The sequence below is a fragment of the Tympanuchus pallidicinctus genome, unplaced genomic scaffold, assembly GCF_026119805.1.
Source record: "Tympanuchus pallidicinctus isolate F22 unplaced genomic scaffold, pur_lepc_1.0 scaffold3, whole genome shotgun sequence".
NCBI lineage: Eukaryota > Metazoa > Chordata > Aves > Galliformes > Phasianidae > Tympanuchus > Tympanuchus pallidicinctus.
This window is the reverse complement of record NW_026294747.1, coordinates 103,840,701-103,861,897: the sequence shown is the minus strand read 5'-3', so window position 1 is coordinate 103,861,897 and position 21,197 is coordinate 103,840,701. Positions and strand designations below refer to the sequence as shown.

At 42.0% G+C, this 21,197-nt stretch overlaps 1 protein-coding gene across 1 annotated transcript; it reads right to left on the bottom strand.

Moving 5' to 3' along the window:
* Positions 1-1,969: 1,969 nt before the first annotated feature.
* MLH1 (mutL homolog 1) lies at positions 1,970-21,080 on the bottom strand. The gene is made up of 19 exons (XM_052695781.1): positions 20,835-21,080; positions 20,245-20,335; positions 19,871-19,969; positions 19,250-19,323; positions 18,161-18,233; positions 15,913-16,004; positions 14,594-14,636; positions 11,755-11,843; positions 10,663-10,775; positions 10,197-10,290; positions 9,012-9,165; positions 7,887-8,287; positions 7,051-7,196; positions 4,907-5,015; positions 4,736-4,799; positions 4,054-4,218; positions 3,292-3,384; positions 2,731-2,844; positions 1,970-2,329 (listed from the first exon to the last, which is right to left on the bottom strand). The coding sequence occupies exons 1-19, from the start codon at positions 20,948-20,950 to the stop codon at positions 2,162-2,164; spliced, it is 2,298 nt and encodes a 765-aa protein (XP_052551741.1). The 5' UTR covers positions 20,951-21,080; the 3' UTR covers positions 1,970-2,161.
* Between the last annotated feature and the right edge of the window lie 117 nt (positions 21,081-21,197).

Here is a 21,197-nt window from a genome sequence, read left to right as displayed (position 1 = left end):
GCCACTACAGCTTTCAAACTCCCTGTCATCAAATATGTGAATTGTGAGCTGCCCTTTAGGGCCATCTGGTTGCAAAGGTTTTTGTTCTGTTCGCAGCTTAAGTTATGAGGTGTTGCAGGTGGTCTGGGTGCTCATGTATCAGTACAGACTGGGGGATGACCTGCTGGGAAGGAGCTCTGTGGAGAAGGACCTGGGAGTCCTGGTGGAGGACAGGTTGGTCGTGAGCCAGCAGTGTGCCCTGGTGGCCAAGAGGGCAGACGGGATCCTGGAGTGCATTAAAAGCACTGTGGCCTGCAGTTCAAGGGAGGTGATCTTCCCCCTCTGCTCTACCCTGGTCAGGCCTCAGCTGGAGTAGTGTGTCCAGTTCTGGGCTCCACAGCACAAAAAAAGACAGGGATCTGCTGGGGAGAGTGGACCACACACAAAGAACATTTTGGGGCATTACAAAGGAAAAGGAGAAAGAAGTGTTACTATTAAAGTCTGCAAGAGCTACATTTAAGGTTATTTGAAAATACCTTCACACCTATTTTATTTTGTTTTACAGTTAAAGCTTGATGGCAACTAAAAACATAACCTGCCTTTTTGCTCCAATAGCAGTTCTGCAAATGTGTGTGGCTAAAGATGAGGCATCCCATCTTCCTTCATGTGGAAGACCAGTATACACTGAAGGCAGTGAAAAGGTGCTTTGGGTTCAGTGTGCTGTTGCTGAAGTTCTCCAGTGTCACTACTGAGTAGATGCTAACATATCTTTTTACCCTTCAGAATATTCAAGATCTGTTTCGGAGGATGCAGGTAAGAATAAATCACTAAAAGAACAAAAATTGAGAAGCTGTGGCTTTATAATGGTGGGGTATTTCTGATCAAAGATTAAATTTAATGAGAAAAATTTATCTAGGCCAGGAGGTGGGCAATTCCTTTATTACTTATAACCTTCACCAAAGCACACTACCTTTTTTCTTTAACGCCTCTCTCAGTCTATATGCAGTATGAAATTCTTCTTGAACCACAAGAAATATAACGTTATTCTCAGTGCCAGTTTCCTCTTGCAGTTTAATACTTGGGGGAAAAAAGCTAGAAAAGGAGGATGGGTTAAAAACAGCTGTAAAGAAAAACAAGACAGATGGAGTAGTGGTAGAAAATCCTTGAGAGGGGAGAGAAATGTATTTTATACCAAACATCAATAATGATATAGCAAACTCAAGGTAAGAATTTGCAAGCATTTCCTAAGCCAGCGTATTTCATAGAATCACAGGTTGAATTAAGGTTGGTAAAGATCATGCAGTTGAACCATCCACCCATCCCTACTGTGCCTCCTGACCTTGGGGTCCCTTCCAACCCAGGCCATTCTGTGAAATCACAAGACAAGCAAGCTATAGCAGTGGCAGTATACCAAGTGGAATCACAGTGCGCTTCAGGAGCATGGAAGCATGGAAGGTTGTAGGACCTTTCTACTCCAGAGCCTTAGTGCTGCTGTTTGTTTTTTTTAAAGCACACAGTTGAAGCTGGTCAAGGACCAATGATGTCCTTGCACTGTTCAGAGTTGGGAAGATCTCAAAATGAGTTTTTTTTCTGCCTGAGCAGCACTAATGGTCTTCTCTTATTCTTGAGCCTGCACACAGTTCATCACCTGCAGCTCTTCTTTGAAGCAATTTTAATGTTTGCAAACTTGTTACCTTGCATCAAATTCCTGTTTCCACTTCCAGACTCCTTGATAAAGGCAAGTGAGCCCCCTTATTTGAAGAGCTCTGAAATACCACATCAGCTAGTCCTGTACTAAAAAGATACTGCACGTGCTTTAAGTTGATGTTCATGAAGACTGTTGGTTTTTTTGACGGTACCTGCATCATCAAAACAAAAGGAAGTTGATAATCTTCCCTTTGGGGCTCAAAGCCGTGTTAAAGCACCTGCACTTCAGTTAGCTTCAGCTCAAGTTAGCTTCTCTTCTCCAGCAAACTTGATGCACAGCCCATAAATGAAATCTTATGTTTTATTTTAGGAACATAATCAATTCTTTTTGTTCTCTGATAAACTGAAGAAAAAATATAGCATCTATTTGCTGTCATTCAATCCTCTCTTCCCTTCCCACCGCCTCCAATACTTTATCTGAATATAACAGTGTAACAAGTTTTTTACATATGCACAAATCTATACAAGTAATTTCTTAGCATCTCTCAAAAACTTTATACAAGTCAGGCAGGTTAGCAAGCTGCAAAATATTGCCGTCATCTGTGAAGTGTTTAGGAGGTAAAAGATGAGTCCTGAAGGCCTTGTAAACAACATGCTCCACTGTCCATTTCCATGGTGGTGAACCAGAGTCAGAATCCTCATTCTGAAACATGGAACAGAAAAAGGATAAACAAATTGAAGTTATTTCACTAACAGAGAGCACATCAACTTTGTCAGACTATTGAGACTAAAATTCTGCTAGTAAAGTTCGTTCTGTACTGCAAAGTCAATTTTAAGCTCTGAAAAATCCATGAGTGATGTCACTTCAACTGGCTAGCTTAACTGAATGATTAAACAGATACACAAGCAAACTACATTTTAGGTTATATGCATCCACCTCTAGAAGCTTACTGTAGCTCAACAGGTTAAAAAAACACTTTCCAAACTGAGGCTAAATGTATACATGAAGTGTTACTGCAATCAGAAGTCTGTAGTTTGGGGGAGAAAAAGAACAGAGTTTGTCTTGTTAATGCTTGTTACATAAGTAGTAACATATTATGGTACCTGAGAGCTTGTCGGGTTGGTTTCATCTATTATATATTGTTTTCTAATGGAGTAGAACATAGACAGTTCTTTACTTAGGCTTTCAAAGCACTCCTTTTCTTCATCCCAGTTTACCTGTTAGAAGAAAGAAGTAATTTAATAAAATCGGGATAAGTGGCCAGAGACTTGGTAATAATTCCTAATATGGGGGAAAAAAATAAAAAATAAAAATCAGGAAAGCACAGTAAGGGAACTCTAGTTATCATAGAGCCCAGCCCCACTGCTACAGCATGTTCCTTACGGTACAGAATAATGCTCTGGCCATCTTTGTGCTGGTAACGTGAAGGCACTGAACAGAAATGAGTAAAAATGGAGGCAATTCAAATCAAAACATACTCAGTTAGTAGTTATAAATGTAGAGGCAAAGTCTGATTAATCAGTAACTATTGCCTGGAATATGTAACAGTGCATTTAATCTATTTCAGCCCCTCCTTTGCAGCTTACCATTAATTCACTTGACTCACTTCATAGTTTCCTAAGTTAAAAAAGACATTTGATAACAAATAACTTCCAAAAATATACCTCAGTGGCCATACGAAGGACAAACATCGGTAGTCCCTCCAGCAGGGGAATGTAGTTGTCTATCAGGAGTGGTAATCCAGTAAGGTTTCCTTCCTGCAGAGGCAATGCTACTGCTTCAGTAAAACATATGGTTTTTCTTGCAGTGGATGCACTACAACTGTTACCTATTTTAAGACTGTTCCTTGCTAAACTTGCTGAGCGTTAGGGGATATCTGAAGTTGCAAGTTTTTGAAGCCCAATTCCAGGTAGCCATTGCAGGAAAAGGGTTGGTGGTGGCATTTAACTTATAATGCCTCAGTTTAGAGCTTTCACCTCTGGAAGACCTCAACTGAGCTCCCTCCTCAACCCACTGACTATGCCTATTTCCACTGAGAATACGAGGTGAGAAGTCAAGGTTACATGACACATTTGCTAAAGCTGTTCAGTTTTGTAGAGAATAAAAGATGCAATAGGCCACACACAAATATTAGAAGTGAGGGAGATCCTGTAGCTCAGCCTCGGCTACAGTGAGGTGGCACACCTTGCTGGACCGGAAAGCTGCAGGCTAGTTACTGAAGCAGTGACTCAAGCATTTTATTTGATAATTAATATAATTAAATGTGTAGCTCTCCTTTAAAAGCAGCATGTCCTGAGCATTTTTAATGAAAGGGGTAAACCACCCAAATCTTACCAGAGCTAGCTCTTGCTGAGAGTAAGCACTGCAAGCAAACTATTGCTATTACCAGCTGTCAAAACAAAGCACTATTTAGTGTGAAGAGTCACCTCATCAATTTCAAGAGAGAAATAGTCTTTTAACATTTCAGTCTTCTTTTTCAGAAACTCAACTATGTACTCAGCAAGGCCTTCTTTTGGGCCATCTTCTTCTGTCCAGCCACTCTCTGGGTCCTCTAAAGCAAGCATTGCAAGCTCATATAAAGGAGCTGGTTCCTAGAAGTCAAAGCAGCAGAAGTGTTGTTAACCATCAGCCCAAACTGCTCCCACCCTTTAAAAAAAAAAAAAAAAGACAGATTCTTCCTTACATGAGAGTTAAATATACAGCTTCTATCCTGCAGAGCACATCAGCTCATCAACCAGTCTACAAAGTGTGAATTTGTGAAAAAAACTCCATGAAGTCCACAATCCTGCAAAGCGTTGTGATATTCACGGGATAAGTGCTATCGAATCCAACAGTATTTCTGCTAAGCACAGGAGGTACGTTACAATTATTTGTACTGATGTATGAGCAAAGCCTGGTGAACAGTCAGAAGCACAACCAGCAGCCAGGATCGCAACCTACAGCTGCAGCTACAAAATTACTGCAGCTTTGCCACTCTGTATTACTGTAAAGGAAACGGCACATCCCTCCCACAGCGGACAAAGAAGAACCTATAAACATGCAGGTTATTTGAAAGGACAGGGTTCCTGTAAATAATCTCATATAGAACATAATGTAAAGTATACTTACAGAGAGCCTTAGAACACCAAAGTTTGCAAAGTCATAAATAAGTATCTGGTAGAAGAGTTCTTGGCTAAATTAAAACACAAACGTTTGTTGTATGAATACAATCGTGCATCTCCAAGGTATCCTAATTAAGAGGGGAAAAATGGGCCATGTTGGAAACGCCAGCTTTGTTACCTGAGTTTTGTTGTATTGAGAAGATACAGTTTTGTCCGATGCTGCACCAGAGCCCACTGAGGGCTGACACAGCCAACAAATGAGTGATCGCGCAGCATCTCCTGAAGACCTGAAATTGGAGAGAGGAAAAGAAGGAAAACAAGAGAAAAAGTATGACATCCTGTGTGCTAAGTGTGCCCAAATGTATTCAGCTGAGTCATCTGTGACTTTTAGAGTCTGGTTACTGTTTGGTCACTGCTATGCTACAGCTTCTAATGTAGGCCTGTAATGCTACAATTCATTTTGAAATCTTAATTATTTGCATATGCATATACTCAATGTTAAAGCATAAATGAGAAAGGTTATGAGCTAATCTGCAAATGCAAATTTTTAGAAGTCTCTCCTTTTGACTTGACTTTCTCAAGTTGCTTCAGCCACAGGAGGTTTGCAAGGGAACACAGGCAGGGGGAGAAAAAAAACACCACACAAAAACCAAAAAAACAACACAGCAGATCACACAGAAGGGAAGGGGTTGGAAGGGACCTCAAGAGATCATTGAACCCAACCCACTGCTAAAGGGAGTTCCCTCCAACAGGTGGCACAGGTAGGCATCCAGATGCATCTTTAATATCTCCATAGAAGGAGACTCGACAACGTCTCTGGGCAGCCTGCTGCAGTGCTCCATCACCCTTATGGTAAAGAAGTTCTTCCACATGTTTGTGTGGAACTTCCTATCTTCAAGTTTTAGGCCATTGCTCCTTGTCCTGTCACTACTGAGAAGAGCCTGCCTCATCCATTTGCCTCCCACCTCCCTGTGGATATTTATAAATTAATCACATCCCCATCCCCAGCTCCCCCAGTCTTCCTTTCCCCAGGCTGAGCAGCCCCATGTTACTCAGCCTTTCCTCTTACACAAGATGCTCCAGGCCCTTTATCATCTTTGTGGCCCTGCACTGGGCTCCTAGCATCTTTCTAGATGCAGAACAAAGTTGCAACAAAATCTAATGCTGTCAGACTGCATTCTGGAAATGCAGTAACTTAGGTCTATAATCCCTCCCTTCTCCCCCTTAATAAGTTTCTGGCCTTCTCTTGCATTTGAAAACATAAGTATGACAAGTCCAGTTTCCATGTTCGTTTTAGGCATTCTGCAAACGTCACTACAACCTGCAGAAGAAACTTGGTTATAGAAGCACAACATTGCAGTCACAGCAAAACCACGTGTAAAAAACACAAAGCACTATGCTAACAAATCTACTGTTACTTTTTCCAGAATACTGTAATACTGCAGGAAAAGAATTTCTTACATGTGTGGAGATCAGACAACCTCGAGCAGCTGCACAAGGTCTGCCACAAAGTTTAAGGAGAATTTTATGGTACAGGACTACAACTATGTGATTTCAGTAGTTAAACTGTGACAGTGAGCTATGAAACTGCCAGCTCAGAGTTACCATCCTACTGCAAAACTTGTAGAGCACAAGTAGTGTCAGAATGTGCTTTCTAAAAATCCCCATCTTTTGAATTTTTTTAAAACAAGTTATTTGTTTGAGAAGTCTGCTAGTTTTGCCACGTTGGCTGTAGAGCTGCTCACCAGTAATTTCTTGCTGTTTCTTGCTCACCAGTTTTCTTGCTAGCAGGAAAATCACAGTAATTCCAACAACAAAATTCAACACAGATAAGACATTTAGACTAGCTGAATAATACAGCATTGTGTGATTCAATGTCATTATGCAACTCTTAAAGCAACTGAAGGAGTGAAGAGGGAACAACCCAAGGAAGAACTGCAAACCTTTCATCATTTTCCAAACTTTCACCAGTCTCTTGTAAACTCCCCTTATATACACAGGACAGATCCAAATAGAAAAATACACAATTATCAAGCTTGTCCCATTATTATGTTCTCCTTATGAATCTATTTTGGAATCATGCAGCTAAGCCAATTTTCTTATAATGACAATATCGTAACTTGGATTTGCTTACAAATAATAATTAACTCAGTTTTTCAAGCTGCGATTTTATGGCATTAGTTATGATGCAGTTTGAGATTTATAACCTATTTAACACGTTTTAAAGAATCTGGGACACCTTTTTAACTTTTTCCCCCTTAGCAGTCCAAACAATCATCTTTATCTGGTAAAACAAACCTGAGAAACAAAACACTCGCTTACTTTCATGTGCCTGGCTGCTAATTTCCTCCTGGAGAGTCAGCACGCTGGTCAAATTGATAATTCTTCTTTTAGGGGTGCAGGCAGCAGTCATTTCCTTCCTGGTGTCTTCTTCCATTTGTATGTCTGTGTCTTCCCGTGGTCTCTTTCTGCAATACAGAAACAAAGAGGAAAGATGTTCTGCTTTTCTGTCACTTCAGCAAAGCACACTCAAACAGACAGGATGCTGAATTCACATTCACTCTACGTTAAGAAAGCAAAGCAGGAAGTTTCCTCAGTTTCCCAGAAAGAAATACTGTTTTACTTTTCTTCCTAGGCATAATTCACTAGAAAAAGGATAATTATTTCTAATTACCTTTTCTACTCTTCTTTCTCTGAAATAGTAGGGAAAAAACTAACCAGATTCCCTCAGAAGACTCTGGCCTCTCAGAACAGCCCCCAAGGGAGCCATAAAACACGACAGGGTTTTTATCTTTACTAGGGTAACAGCTGCAAAATGCTGTGATGTAGTTGCTGTCTTTCCATGGTACCACAAAAGGGTGAACCCATGAAGTGAGGCAGATGGATACGATCCCTCTGAAGGAAAGTCAGTATGATTAGTTATACTGTTTGTCGCCTTGCAGCATGCACAGAAACTTGTGAAAACTGGAACAGGATTATGTAATTTACAGTTCCCATATGAAATTGGATTTCTCACTAAAATGCTGTAAGGAGATGCTCTAGAGAAGAAAACAACACATCCTTCTGAAAGCAGAAGTCCAAAGAGATGAGAAAAACCTTCGAATTCAGGCTGATGCCATGAAATAAACAGGTAGGACCTCAGGAAAGATGAGACTTACCGAGGAAGTGCTTTCTCAGGAGACAAATGTCCACTCTTACTCAGCCCTCCAGGCATCACTGCATCCTGCTGAACGTCAGCCATTTCAATTACATCAGCTGTTTCCAGAAGCTCACTCACGTCTTCCATTTCAGCATCCTGTGGCCTAGCAGGACGGTCCTGTTGGCCTCCTGATGTGCCCTCCGGAGCTCCCACGTTAACCCCTGTTGTCTCTTCGGTGGGGCCTGTACTCAGGGGGTTGTTCACTGGCTGAAGAAAAGCATCCAACTTCTGCTCTCGGGAATCAGTGCGGACCATTTGGTGAGCGTAAACTTTATCACTGGTTCCTTTAGTAGCCGTGGAAGAGCTTGCTGCTGATTTTACCACCTCACTGGAAGAACATTCGGCCCCTGGAAGCAATGTCTTCATTGTGATATGAGAAAGAAGAGAGATCGGTCGTAAGCAAGAGCACACAGACAACACAAAGATCATTTCTGTTTCTCACAGCATCTTACTTCTTGAAAGCAAGTAACTTCCAAACCCCACAGAAACCATCTCAGCTGCTTAGACAACCACCAGCCTCGTACTTGCTATTCACATAACATGAGTGTCATCATCTTGGCAACTACAGAAATCATCAGTTAGCATTCCCTTGTCTGAAATGCAAAGTCTTTAAGGAAAAAAAGCACAAAGAAAACTTTTTTTTTCTTAAAAAAAAAGATTACAGTTACAGTTCTTATACTATCCTCTATTTAAAAAGAGATTAGGACATTCTTCCTGCTATTTTTCCAGTTGGTTTAAATTCAGTGTCATCAGATACACAGTTTCCTCAGTCTCATGTTTCTTGTGAAAAAGGCAGAACAAAAGCTGACCAAGGTTGGAGGGTAATATACCTGCAAAATGAAAAAGATTAAATAACTCTGTGAGGTATCTGTTCAAGATATTTTCTTATCCAGTAAGTTCACTGCCACATTATTATCATTGGTATATTAAGGCAATTTCATCCCCAAAACATTAAGGATCTCAAGCTACCAGTATAACACCGGTGACCAGCCTAGCTTGTGCTTTTGAAGAAAGCAAATAATACATCCACTGCTGTTAAAGTACTTTGTACAGGGCTGTGGTTACCTGAAACATGTATCCTCACCTGAGTAAAGTACATCCTTGAAGAATTAGAACCCAGCAGCTTGCTCTCTATGTGTTGTTGCACACGCTCTAGAATGCTGTCTTCATGAAGGAAGTGGACCTCATGTTTTGTAGGGTGCACATTCACATCAACATTTTTAGGGGCTATTTCCAGGCTGGAAAACATTTTAAAAGAAGTTAACAAAGTTACCCATGGATGGCAGAGAGGCTACAAATTGGTTCAGTATAAAACTTATCAAACCAGGCACCAATCACCCCAGGAAAAGAAACCATAATGATCCTGAAACTTCAAGTTACACTACAGTCAGTTTTGTTTGGTGTATTAAAATTCTATTCTGATCTCAGCCAAGTCAGCTTGCATAAATAACCTTAAATCAACCTCTCCACTGGACTACCAAAATGTTTTTAGACATGTTTTATATCCTGAGGTCAACAGTCAGTTCATCTTTATTAGTGAACAACAGGTCCAGTACTGCATCTCCCTGGTGGAGCTTTCTATTACTTGGCCTAAGAAGTTATCCTTGATGCACTCCAGAAGCCTCCTGAACTGCTACAGCTTGCCATGCTACTTTTCCAGCAGATGTCAGGGTGCTTGAGTCCCACAGCAGGACAAGAGCTTGTGATCGTGGTGCCTCCTGGAGCTGGAGGAAGAAGGTTTCATCAACAGGCTCTTCTTGATCAGGCGGCCTGTAGTAAACACCAGCCACAGGGCTCCCGTTGTTGCCTCAGTCTCTTAACTCTCACCCATAGGCTTTTGACTGGCTCATGGCCATTCTTCAGGGACAGTTCTTCTCACTCTACTCCTTTCTTGATGTTGAGGGTAATCCTTCTTGCCCTCCTTTCTCATCTGCCCCTTCTGAACAGCTCATAGCTGCCAACAGCCACATTCCAGTTGCAGGAATTATCCCACCAGGTTTCAGTAACAGCAAATACATCACAGTGTTCTAGTACTAAAGTGGCTTCCAACTCCTCCTGCTTTTCCCAAGCTGCATGCATTGGTGGGGAGGCACTTCAGCTGGGCAGCCAGCCTTGTCACCTTGTTGGAGGAGAACTCCTTAATTCCTTTGAAGTATTTTCCTTGAGTTTCCCTGTTGCCTTCTCCTATAGCCTCAGTGATTCTTGGTCATTGTCCCAAGATTCCAAGTGTGCTGCATTATTGCCAGACTACTTCTTCCCATTACTTTACCTTAAGTATAGGAACGGATGAGTACTTTTTGGCAAATAAGCAGCATACACAGTCTCTATGGCTTTCCGCAAAGCAGTTGACTCTACCAGCCGATCTGAAACAGAACCAAATGCTATTATCAAAGAATGCCACTGAAATAGATTAGATGGTGCCTAACTAATCCTTCAAACCAATATCTTCAAGCTTTGCATCTGCAAAAGGCATGCATAACCTTGATTTTTTCCACAAGCTTCAGCTACTGTAGTGTGAGCTGCACTCCAGTACTTTCGCTGCAAAGCATGACCCACATTAAAAATTGAAAAGCACCTTGAGATCTACAGGTAAGGTTAATATTAATTCTTTGACATCTTTGAAAAATGTTCATAGTCAGAAGGCTTTTGCAATTCATCAGAAAGCTGTGCTCTACTGATTATTATGTAAGCAGCATGACTGCACAACACGTTGCTTTTTATGTCTTTTAACTTACGGTTTATGAAGAGTAAAAATATACATTTCTTCACAGAGTAGTTGGCATTCGTGATGTAGCCTTTCATCTTAAAGGCCAGATTTACATCTTCACATCCCACTTCTATGAGTTCCCTATTGACAGTTTGACAGAAACACACACATACACACAAAATGTATTCTTCCATTAATGCAAATTTCAAACAGCCCTCACATGTAGCAACATACTGTTTGATACTGTAGTTATGTCATGGTTAAGGATAACATTCAAATTATTTCAGATTTCAAACATTCTTTGCTGAGCTATAAAATTATTTAACCACACAAACAAGAAAATACAGCTGGCATTTCCTTTCTCTTTTTGTTTTCTTTCTACACCTTCAGGGCCGTGCAAAGGAAAAGCATTATTCAACAAGAATTGGAAGTAGAGAAATACTAGTACCTGGTAAATAAGTACTGCACCTAAAGGTGTTTTCATCTATTAGATGTCTTCCTTAGACATAATTTGTGGTTTTAGTAATTTAATCAAACTGATACTTAGGGAGATCTCAAATGCATTCCCCAGATCTGTGCTGTGAATTTTTCTCAGCTGAACATGTTATGAAGATAGAGTTTTACCTTAAGCAGCAGAATAGATGAGTGGTTTTGTTTTCAGCTTTTCTGGCTGGTTTACCCAGCCCCAGCCAATGTAGCTTTTGTCAAAATTTTAATATGGAACACTTCAGAAAAAAAAAATAATTAAGGACTGAAATTTATCAAATAGCAAAACTGAGGTATGAAGAGGTAAGGTGTAAGAAAAGGACAGAAACTTACAGAGGAAACAGATACAGCTTGGTCTTTTTGGTTTAGCACACAAAAATTACGAGCAGATTGTTCCCTTCCAGTGAAGGAGTAACTACAACTTCCTTTTTCATTTGATACAGTTTAAAATAAATTTTAAAAAAGCCTGCAAAACAGAAAAGACTTTTTTTTTTAATTACTGCAACCATCACTCTCTGTAATTCACTTTGAAGGACGAACAGGAAGTTAGCACAGCCTGTGTTCTTTAAAAGAGAAAAAAGAGGGATTTGTACTGGAATACTTCACACCCAAATGAAACATGACATCAACATACCTGCTAACAGCATTTCCAAAGATGGACCTGATGTTGTCCACCGTCGTAGCATTTGCTAAAGTTCTAACATCTGACACAGTATCACCTTGCTGAAGAGACCAGAAAGGACTATGAGTCAATTCACAGTTCTGTCTGAAGTTTCATAAACACATGAAACTTAGCAATAATATCTCTAACAAATGATAAAATGTCATTGGATGTTTTATATCATTTACTTATTTGTGTTTAGAAAAGCAATAAATGTTAAGAGGCACTGCAGAATTTGCTAGACCACATCAGAGCTACTCAGGCTAATACTTCATCTTTGAAGCTGAGGAACATGGGCAGTTCTAGAAATAAGTGTCAAGAACATCATATAATGAAGGTACTTCAGACAATTCTATTGCATACAGTTATTAGCAACCACATTTTCGAAAAAGGCTGAAACAGCTCATAAATAGTGGACTTCAGAATCCTTAGGACATAGAGAAAGGTATACTGCAAGCTTGCTTTGGCACACCTGAGCCTCTTTGGGGACCTGTGCTGTAGAGTACGACAGGATACGGCCCTGGATGGAAGAAGGGCCCAAGAAAGCCGGCTAATATTCAAAGATCACTTCCTCCAAGTTCAGGAGCTATGCATCCCAACAGAGAGGAAGCAAAAACACCAGGATCCCTGATGGACAGATGGATGAACAAGGAGCTCCTGGACGTAGAAGCCTACAGAGATGGAAGCATACCTGTGAGGAATGCAGAGGATTTGTCCAAGCAGACTGGTATCAGGCTAGGAAAGTTAGGATTAGGTTAGGAAAACAATTAGATCTGACCAGAGATATCGAGGGCACTAAGAAAAGTTTTATAGGTACACTGGTGATAAGAGGAAGAAAACGTGGGCTCTCTCCAGAAGGAGTCATGGTTACACAGAATATGGAGGAGGCTGAGGTACTCAAAGACTTATTTTTTTCCTCATTCAAGTGCTCTAGCCATGCTGCCCAAGTCACAGATAGCAAAGGAGGGACTGGCAGAATAATAAACTGCCCATGTAGTAAATTAGGTCTGAAGCCATCTAAGGAACCTGAAGGTGCCTGAGTCCATGAGACCTGATGAGATGCATCCAAAGGTCCTGAGGGAAACGGTAGATAAAGTTGTTAAGCCACTACACATATTGGAGTAGTGATGGCAGTCCAGTCAAGTTCCCTGTGACCAGAAAAGGGAAAAACATAACCCTTTTCTAAAGACAGAAAAAAAGCAAAACCTGGGGAACTACCGGCCAGTCTGTGGTTGGCAAGATCATGGAGCAGATCCTTCTGGAAACTAAGCTAAGATGCGTGGAAAACAGGTCATTGGTGACAGCCAGCATGGCTTTGCTGAGGGCAGATTGTGCCTGAAAAAAATATATTGACCTTCTTTGACAGTGTTGCAGCACTGGTGGAAAAGGGAAGAACAACTGACATCATTTAGCTGGACTTCAAATGCAATGCATTTGACACCATCCCACAAATCCTCGTCTCCACACTGGACAGACAAGGATCTGATGGATGGACCATTCAGTGGATAAGGAATTGGTTGGATGGTTGCACTCAAGGAGTTGTGATCAACAGCACAACGATCAGGTAGAGACCAGTGACAAGTGATGTCCTTCAGGGGTTGATATTGGGACTGGCACTTCTTAACATCTTTGTCAGCAACGTGGACAGTGGGACTGAGTGCACCTTTACCAAGTTTGCCAACAGCACTGAGCTATGTGGTGAAGTCAACATGCAGGAAGAAAGTGATGCTGTACTGAGGGACATTGCCAGGCTCAAGGCGTGGGCCTACACAAACCTCATGAAGTTCAACAAGGCTACGTGCAAAGTCCTGCCCCTACAACAGGGCAATCTCAAGCAGAAATACAGGCTGGGCAGAGAATGGACTGAGAGCAGCTGTAAGCAGGGCTTGGGGGCATCAGTTGATGAGAAAGAAACTCAACGTGCTACATGCACTTGCAATCCAGAAAACCAGCTGTATCGTGGGCTGCTTCAAAAGTAGCATGACCAGCAGGGTGAGGGAGCAGATTCTTCCCTTCTGCTCTGCTCTCAGGACCCCACCTGCAGTTCACCTGCATTCAGCTCAGGAGCCACCAACACAAGCAGGACATGAACCTGTTGGAGCAGATCCAGAGGAGGCCATGTGGATGCTCAGAGGGCTGTCATCTTTCTTATGAAAACAGGCTGGAGTTGTCCAGCTCTGACGAGACCTCAGAATGGCCTTCCAGTATCTAATGGGGGCTGACAGGAAAGCAAGCAAGGGGCTCTAGCAGGGACTGTACTGATAAGAAAAAGGGGAATGGCTTTATACTTCAAAAAAAAAAGTTTAATATTAGATATAAGAAAAAAATTGTTCATGAGGGTGGCAAGGCACAGACAAAGGCTGCCTCAAGAAGCTATGGATGCTCCATCCCTGGATGTGTTCAAGGCACAGGCTGGATGGAGCTCTGGGCAGCCTGATCTGATGGCTGGCAGCCCTGCCTACAGCAGGGAGATTGGCACTAGATGATCTTCTGAGATCCCTTCCAACCCAAGGCATTCTAAGATTCTATAATAAAGCTAAAACAAATGAAACATTGACCACAGAGAAAACACCAAACTCCTGAGAAATCCATTGTTTTCTTTATTGTTTGCTAAAGTGATTTCTACTCAACTGCAACAAAGTACACTTCAACATTTCAGTACAAGGAAAAGCTCCATATGCCATTCCCTCTGCAAAAGAGGCAGTGCAACTATTCTGTTGCTTTCATACCTATGTGTGTGTGAAAGAAAAATATATATAAAACCTTGACCAGACATGTATATGGTGAAACTACAAGGACTTTATTTACATACCTTTTTAACTGAAAAGCTGATACCTGAGTTATGGATGGCATACCTGGAAAAAAATAAATAAATAAAAGAAAGCCAACATAAGACTGCAGTACGTAGGAGAAAAAGGAATGTAGGGCTCCTGTTTGTGAATGCTGAAGAAGGAGCTAGTAACAGGGCCAAAAATCATTCTCTGCTAGGCAGCAATGCAACTTGAGCCAAACTGAGCTTTTTGCAGACCTAACAGATATTAAGAAAATGTGATCTGTTTATAACAGATATATCTGTAACCATGTGGGAGAGGAAAAAAAAAATAATCAGCTTAGTTTGTTTCTCAAGAAAAACGAAAACAATAATTAAAAAAACAACCATAAAAAATAACAACAAACCTAATCAACTTACATAGATCTCATTAGTTCAGTTTCAATACATAGTTTTAGTACAGAGAACATTCAGCTTTTCTCTTAGGAGAATCCACTCTCAACCTGTATGAAGAAAGGGCTGAGAAATGGCTGGCTTCCACCCTACCCAGACAGTTCAACTGCCTTTTATCCAAGGCCAACTTATGATACACACCAGCTGCATAACCTTGGCTTAATGTCAAAGGCCTTCCACAAATTCACATAGATGACATCAGTTGTTGCCCTTCCTGTGTGCACTGATGCCATCACTGCATCACAGCAGGCTGAGCTGGAAGGCAAACTCAGCAAGGCTTCAGATCAGCCCACTCCATGTAACAGTCAGACCTGCCTCGTAACTTCCTGGCTGAAGTGTTTCTTCACAGTGAAGACAAAGTAGCAGAACGTTAAAACTTAACACAGTGCCCTGCTATTCTTTGTTATCTTTTGTTTTGACTGAGGGTGCAAAGCAGTTTTATGTGGTTAAATTGCATAGGTCCTGCTTGCAAACCTCTGCACATATCAGATGCAGAAAAGGAACCCAATAAGGAAACATTATATCTGGTAGCTAAAGTGATATGTACATTTTTTTAAGAAGTCAAATTGCCATTCAGCTTTTTCTTTTTCACATTCAGTTATTCAGTTTTTACTTGGATTCTTTTCAAGTCAAGCTTATTTGAAGTTCACTTATTCAAGTCTATCTCCATTTGTTTGCTGGGATTCTTAGTAATAATACACCTGAATTGAGTATAGCTTTTCATCATCTAAATTTTCTCCATCAACACAGACAGTTATCTAACATTGTACACTAAAAAAAGAAGTAAAAAACTGTACAATAAAAGTAAAAAACAAAACAAGAGCATCGCAATATCACATACACCAATCTCTCTGAAAAACCCATGTTCTTCATGGCAAAAGGAACTAGAGCTGCTTATTTCAGTTTACCTGCCAACAACTTCTAGTATTTTTGCATACTCTTCACTCGGGTTTTTTAAAGCTTTCCTCCTTGTATTTACATTGTAAAAAAGATCTTCAACCTACAAGAGACAAAGGTCACAATTAAAGACCATTAAAAAAAAAAAACCACTATAGAATTAAACTACTTTCTGAAAAGACAGAACAAAATTTTCTGACAACATTATAGTTTATAGAATCATAGAATCCTTAGAGTTGGAAGGGACCTCTGAAGGCCACCTACTCTAACTTCCCTGCAATGAACAGGGACATCAGAGCTAAATCAGATTGTCTAGGGCCTGATCCAGCCTCGCCTTGAGAGTCTTCAGGGATGGGGCATCACCCACATCACTGGGCAACTTGTTCTGGTGCCCTCCACCCTCAATGTAAAATATTTTGCTTCTATCTAACCTAAATTTTCCATCTTTGAGCTTGAAACCATTTCCCTTTGTTCTATCATCACAGGCCCTGCTAAAGAGTCCGTCCCCTCCTGTCCTGTAGCTCCCCTTTAGATACTGAAAGGCCGCTATCAGGTCACCTCACAGCATTCTCTTCTCCAGGCTGAACAGCCCCAGCTCTCTGTCTGTCCTTATAGGAGAGGTGCTCCATTCTGTGGATCATTTTTGTGGCCCTTTGCTGGATGCACTCCAACAGGTCTGCATCTCTCCTGTAATGAGGACTCCATGTCTGGATGCAGCACTCCAGGTGAGGCCTCACCAGCATCCAGTAGAGAGGCAGGATCGCCTCCCTCAACTTGCTGGCCATGCTTCCTTTGATGCGGCCCAGGACACAGTTAGCTGCCTGGGCTGTGAGGGCACACCGCTGCCTCACGTCTAGGCATCCCTTCCTTCTGGCATGTCAACTACACCACAGTTTGGCGTCTTCCACAAACTTGGCTGCTCTCAACCCCGCTGTCAGTGTCACTGATGATGATATTAAAGAGTATCGGCCCCACACCAACCTCTGGAGGACATCACTCGTCACTGATCCCCATCCAGACACTGAGCCATTGACCACCACTCTCTGCACTTGATTATGCAGCCAGTTCTTTGTCTATCAAACTGTTCACCCATCAAATCCATATCTTTCCAATTTGTAGAGAAGGATGCTGAGAGGTACAATGGCAAAGGCCTTACTGAAGTCCTGATAGATGACATCAGTGGCTCTTCCCTTGCTTCCATTAATGCAGTGACACCAACAGACAAGGCCACTAGTCGGTCAAGCAGGATTTGCAGTTGGTAAAGCCATGCTGATTCTTCCATATCACCTCCTTGCCTTCCATGTACATTAACATAGCTTCCAGAAGGATCTATTCCGTGATCTTAGCACAAAGGTCAGTCTCGTAGGTCAGTAGTTCCTGATGTCATCCTTTTTACCCTTCTTAAAAATGGGTACGACTGTAACCTTTTTTCCCACTCACTGGGGACTTCACCTGATTGCTACAACTTTTCAAGTATCATAGAGTGTGGCTTGGCAACTACATAAGCCAATTCCCCATGGACTCTGGGATGCAACTCATTGGGGCCCACATGGACTTGTTGATGTTCAGGTTCCTCAGGCAGCTGTGAGCCTGACCTTTGCTTACAGTGGAAGGAACATTGCTTCTTCAATCCCCTCTTACCAAACCAAATGTTTGAACCTGCTTGGCAAGCAGTTACCAGGAAAGACCAAGGCAAAAAAGTTAAGTACCTCAGCTTTCTCCTTGTCTGTTGTCACTAGCCTGCCTGTGTCACTCTCTAGGAGAGGGTAAACCCTCTTTGACCTTCCTTTTCTGGCTGAGATACCTGTAGAAGCCTTTCTTATTCTTTTTGGCATCAAGCTGGGGGCTTTCCTGACCCCATCCCTACACAGCCTAGCATGAAGGACCCATTATAAAGCACCAACGTTCAGTGTTTCCTTACCTGCTCAGTTTCACCTAGTAAAATGCAATGTTTAAGTATTTTAGTACATCAGTTCTTTGTTGTTTTTAAACCAACACCACAACACCACAAACATCTGCTTTCCATTGAAAGTTGCATTTCTTCCATTGCAGATAGCACTGGATTCTCCAACTAAACTGTTTTAATGAAATGCAAATAAATACTGAAACAGCTGTTGCAATCAAGGCACACAAAAACAAACATTTCAAAAATATTCTAAGTGATGCTGTCATATACCTTGCAATGCAACACATAGCAATAGGTGGTATAAAGACCTGGGAATAGTAGGAGAATGCGCAAAAACAAATCAACCAACCTACCATGATTTGTGTCCCTTGGTTTCCAGCACAAGGTTTTGGGGGAGCTTTGATTTTTCCATCACTGTAAGAAGCTCTAAGCAGAAAATAAAAAGTTGTCCAACAGTTAATAGAGCTGGGAGAAGGGGGAGAGGAAACAAAAACTAAATGGACAGAAACCCTGTCATCATCATACATCATAACAACTGTTATATTAACTGTCATAATAACTTAGTTTGCTGAAGCTTAACTGCAACTCCCCACTTTGTGCTAGAGGAAAGTAGTCCTCAATAACCTTTGCACACACAGGAGAAGCAGGAGAGTGAGAATAACAGCAGACAAAAAGTACCAGATAAAAGGATACGTGTTTTGAAATTGCACTACTCAGACTTTCCTGCAACAGTAGGATTATTGTCCTTTAGTCTCTTTAATATTTACACCTGCACTAATAATAATTCTTCCCCTAAAATTTATACTTGAGTTACACTGTTAAGACATTCCTGACTTCACATATAAGGTGTGTTTCTTTTTTGTCCAGAAAAGGATTTTGGCATAAATGATTTCTGATCCATTCAGTTATTTCAGCAGATTATATAGACTAGAATTTCAAGGGGCACTCTTTTTTTTTTTTTTCTTATTTGACATTTCACAGACCCTACAAACTTAATTTAACAAAAATAATAATAGAAATATTTTTACTTATATTTGAGTTTTGAGGAGAGTACTCAAAATTCTTTTGATCAGGCGACATGAAGCAAATTCCCATGCTCAAAGACTTTGGAAATTTGCAGGAAATGCTGACTGTGTACATATATTTTATCCCAAATTGTGAAAAAGACAAGTTTACCCTACATTAGCTGCTGAAGTGCAACACCTTTTAAGATCCCCTCCACTTTTAAACGGTACTGTTAGGTAAAGTTTACCTTTATATTCTGGAACAAAAATTACCCAAGCTATGTTTTCTGATATGTTATGTGTTTCTGGGCCTTGTTTATAACTATTCTAGAAACAAAATATTCCTTCAGTATCCATTCCTGTCGCCACCAAGCACTGTAAATAGAATCTATTCATTATCACCTACAGCATAAGTTACTTGGATAATAACGAGCGTACCTGTATGCACACTTTGCATCAGCTGTTTTAGTTGTTACTGTAACATGGGCAACATGACTGATGCTAGCCAATGCCTAGAGAAAGAAAAAGCATCTTTTTAAACTTTGCTCTAGAGATCATTGGTAGCTAAACAAGTGTAAACACTTTGAAGAACATCACAAGGTTTTTATACACCACTTGCAAGCAACTAATAAGAACATGCACAAGAAAACAGCAGGTCAGTAGAGCTCTCATGAATGTGGGTTTAGGGAAACCCAAAAATCTGACTTTTATCCGGGACTTTCTTCTGCCTTTAATTATCATATTTAGTCCAATGTCTGTCATCAAGGATTTACATCCTGTCAAGTTTTTCATGGTCTTTCACCTGCAGACTCCTGAAGCAACATGTCACAAGAGGGCCTTGCCTAAATTAAGTTTTCTTACTCCAAAAAACAAGAATATATACCTCTCCCTAGGAATCCATTTAGACATGGAAATATATCTTGATTATGTTCACAAGACAGACTCTTAGAAAACAGAACCTCCTGTAAAGTGTGTTCAGAATGAGAAATTACACAAACAGCAGTGCAAAAGGATAACTATAAACAGTGCACAATCTCAAAACCTTGATGGAGAGCTTACCTCACCCCTAAAACCATACGTTGAAATACCAGCCAAGTCTTCAAATTTCTGCAGTTTACTGGTAGTAAACCTCTCACAAACGATGTGCAGATCTTCCTTCTGTGTGAAAGAGATAAAAGAATTGTAACAGTTGCTTTCTGTTTTGTAAAAATCACAGCTTAGGCCAGGCAGGACCTTAAAGCCCACCCAGTTCCAACCCGTAGCTATAGGCAGGGCTGCAGGCTGCACAGGGCTCCATCCAGCCCAGCCTCGAGCACCTCCAACTTTTTCCATGTCTACTCAAGAGCATAAATATTTACAAACCAATGTAAGTTTTAAGAGGCATTATGATATTTAATATCAGTGCACAGCCATCTGCTTTAAACGTCACTCACCCTGATACCACAGCCGTTATCTTGGACCTGGATGAGCTTCAGACCACCTTCTTTGACTACCACCTGGATACTTGTAGATTTAGCATCCAAACTGCAGAAACCAATAAAGCACGTTACAGAACAGCAATTCTAGAGAATAAATATGCACATATCAGTTCGGATGTCAGGAAACTTCTTCTCCAGGAGTGGTGACGCAGTGGCACAGGCTGCCCAGGGAGGTGTTGGAATCACCACCCCTGGAGGAGTCCAAGAATCGTGTAGCTGTCGTACCAAGGGATGTGCAGGTGAAACTGTGAAATTCCTCGACAGACCTTTCACCTGGCGCTCAGAGCAAACGATTCACATCCAACACAGCAGCAAACTGAGCCAACCCCCGTCCAGGGAGTCCAGGGGCCAGCCGTCCCTCCAGGCATTCAGCACAAGCGTATCTCCTGCCGCCCCCCAGCTGTGCGCAGGCACAGCCGTACCGGCAGCAGCCCCAGCAGTAGCTGCAGCTGCCCTGGCCGCCAGACGTCACGCCACAGCGGCCAGCAGCGCCACCGCCGTGCCCACAGCCGCCGTACGTCCCCTCAGGGGCCGCAGGAGCTTACCAGTTCTCTATCATCTCCTTAATGGCGTTTGCCGGTCTCTGGATGACCTCGCCGGCCGCGATGCGGTTCACCACGGCCTCATCCAGCCGCCGGATGACACCAGCTACCAGCGCCATGGCAGGAGCCCGGCCCGCGAGGCAATGGAACGCAGCGCAAGACCGCCCGCTGCGGGGGGCGAGCGGTCGCGGCGCCGGAGAGCCCCGCGCTGCTCTCTCGCGCCAAACAACGGCGCTGCCCCGCACCACCCACACGGCGCTGCGGAGCTCTGCGATCGGACGAAACGAGTGTCCATCAACCGGCCGCGGCGAGAGAAGGGGCCGAGAGGAGGTGACACGGCGGGGCCGCGCGGCGATTGGCGGAGAG

Coding starts and splice junctions, on each gene's coding strand:
- MLH1 (XM_052695781.1), bottom strand. CDS start 20,950: ATGGCGCTGGTAGCTGGTGTCATCCGGCGGCTGGATGAGGCCGTGGTG. Junction 14,637..15,912: donor ATACTAGAAGTTGTTGGCAG/GTAAACTGAAAT, acceptor ATTTTTTTCCAG/GTATGCCATCCATAACTCAG. Junction 5,016..7,050: donor TAGCAGCCAGGCACATGAAA/GTAAGCGAGTGT, acceptor CTCCAATTTCAG/GTCTTCAGGAGATGCTGCGC.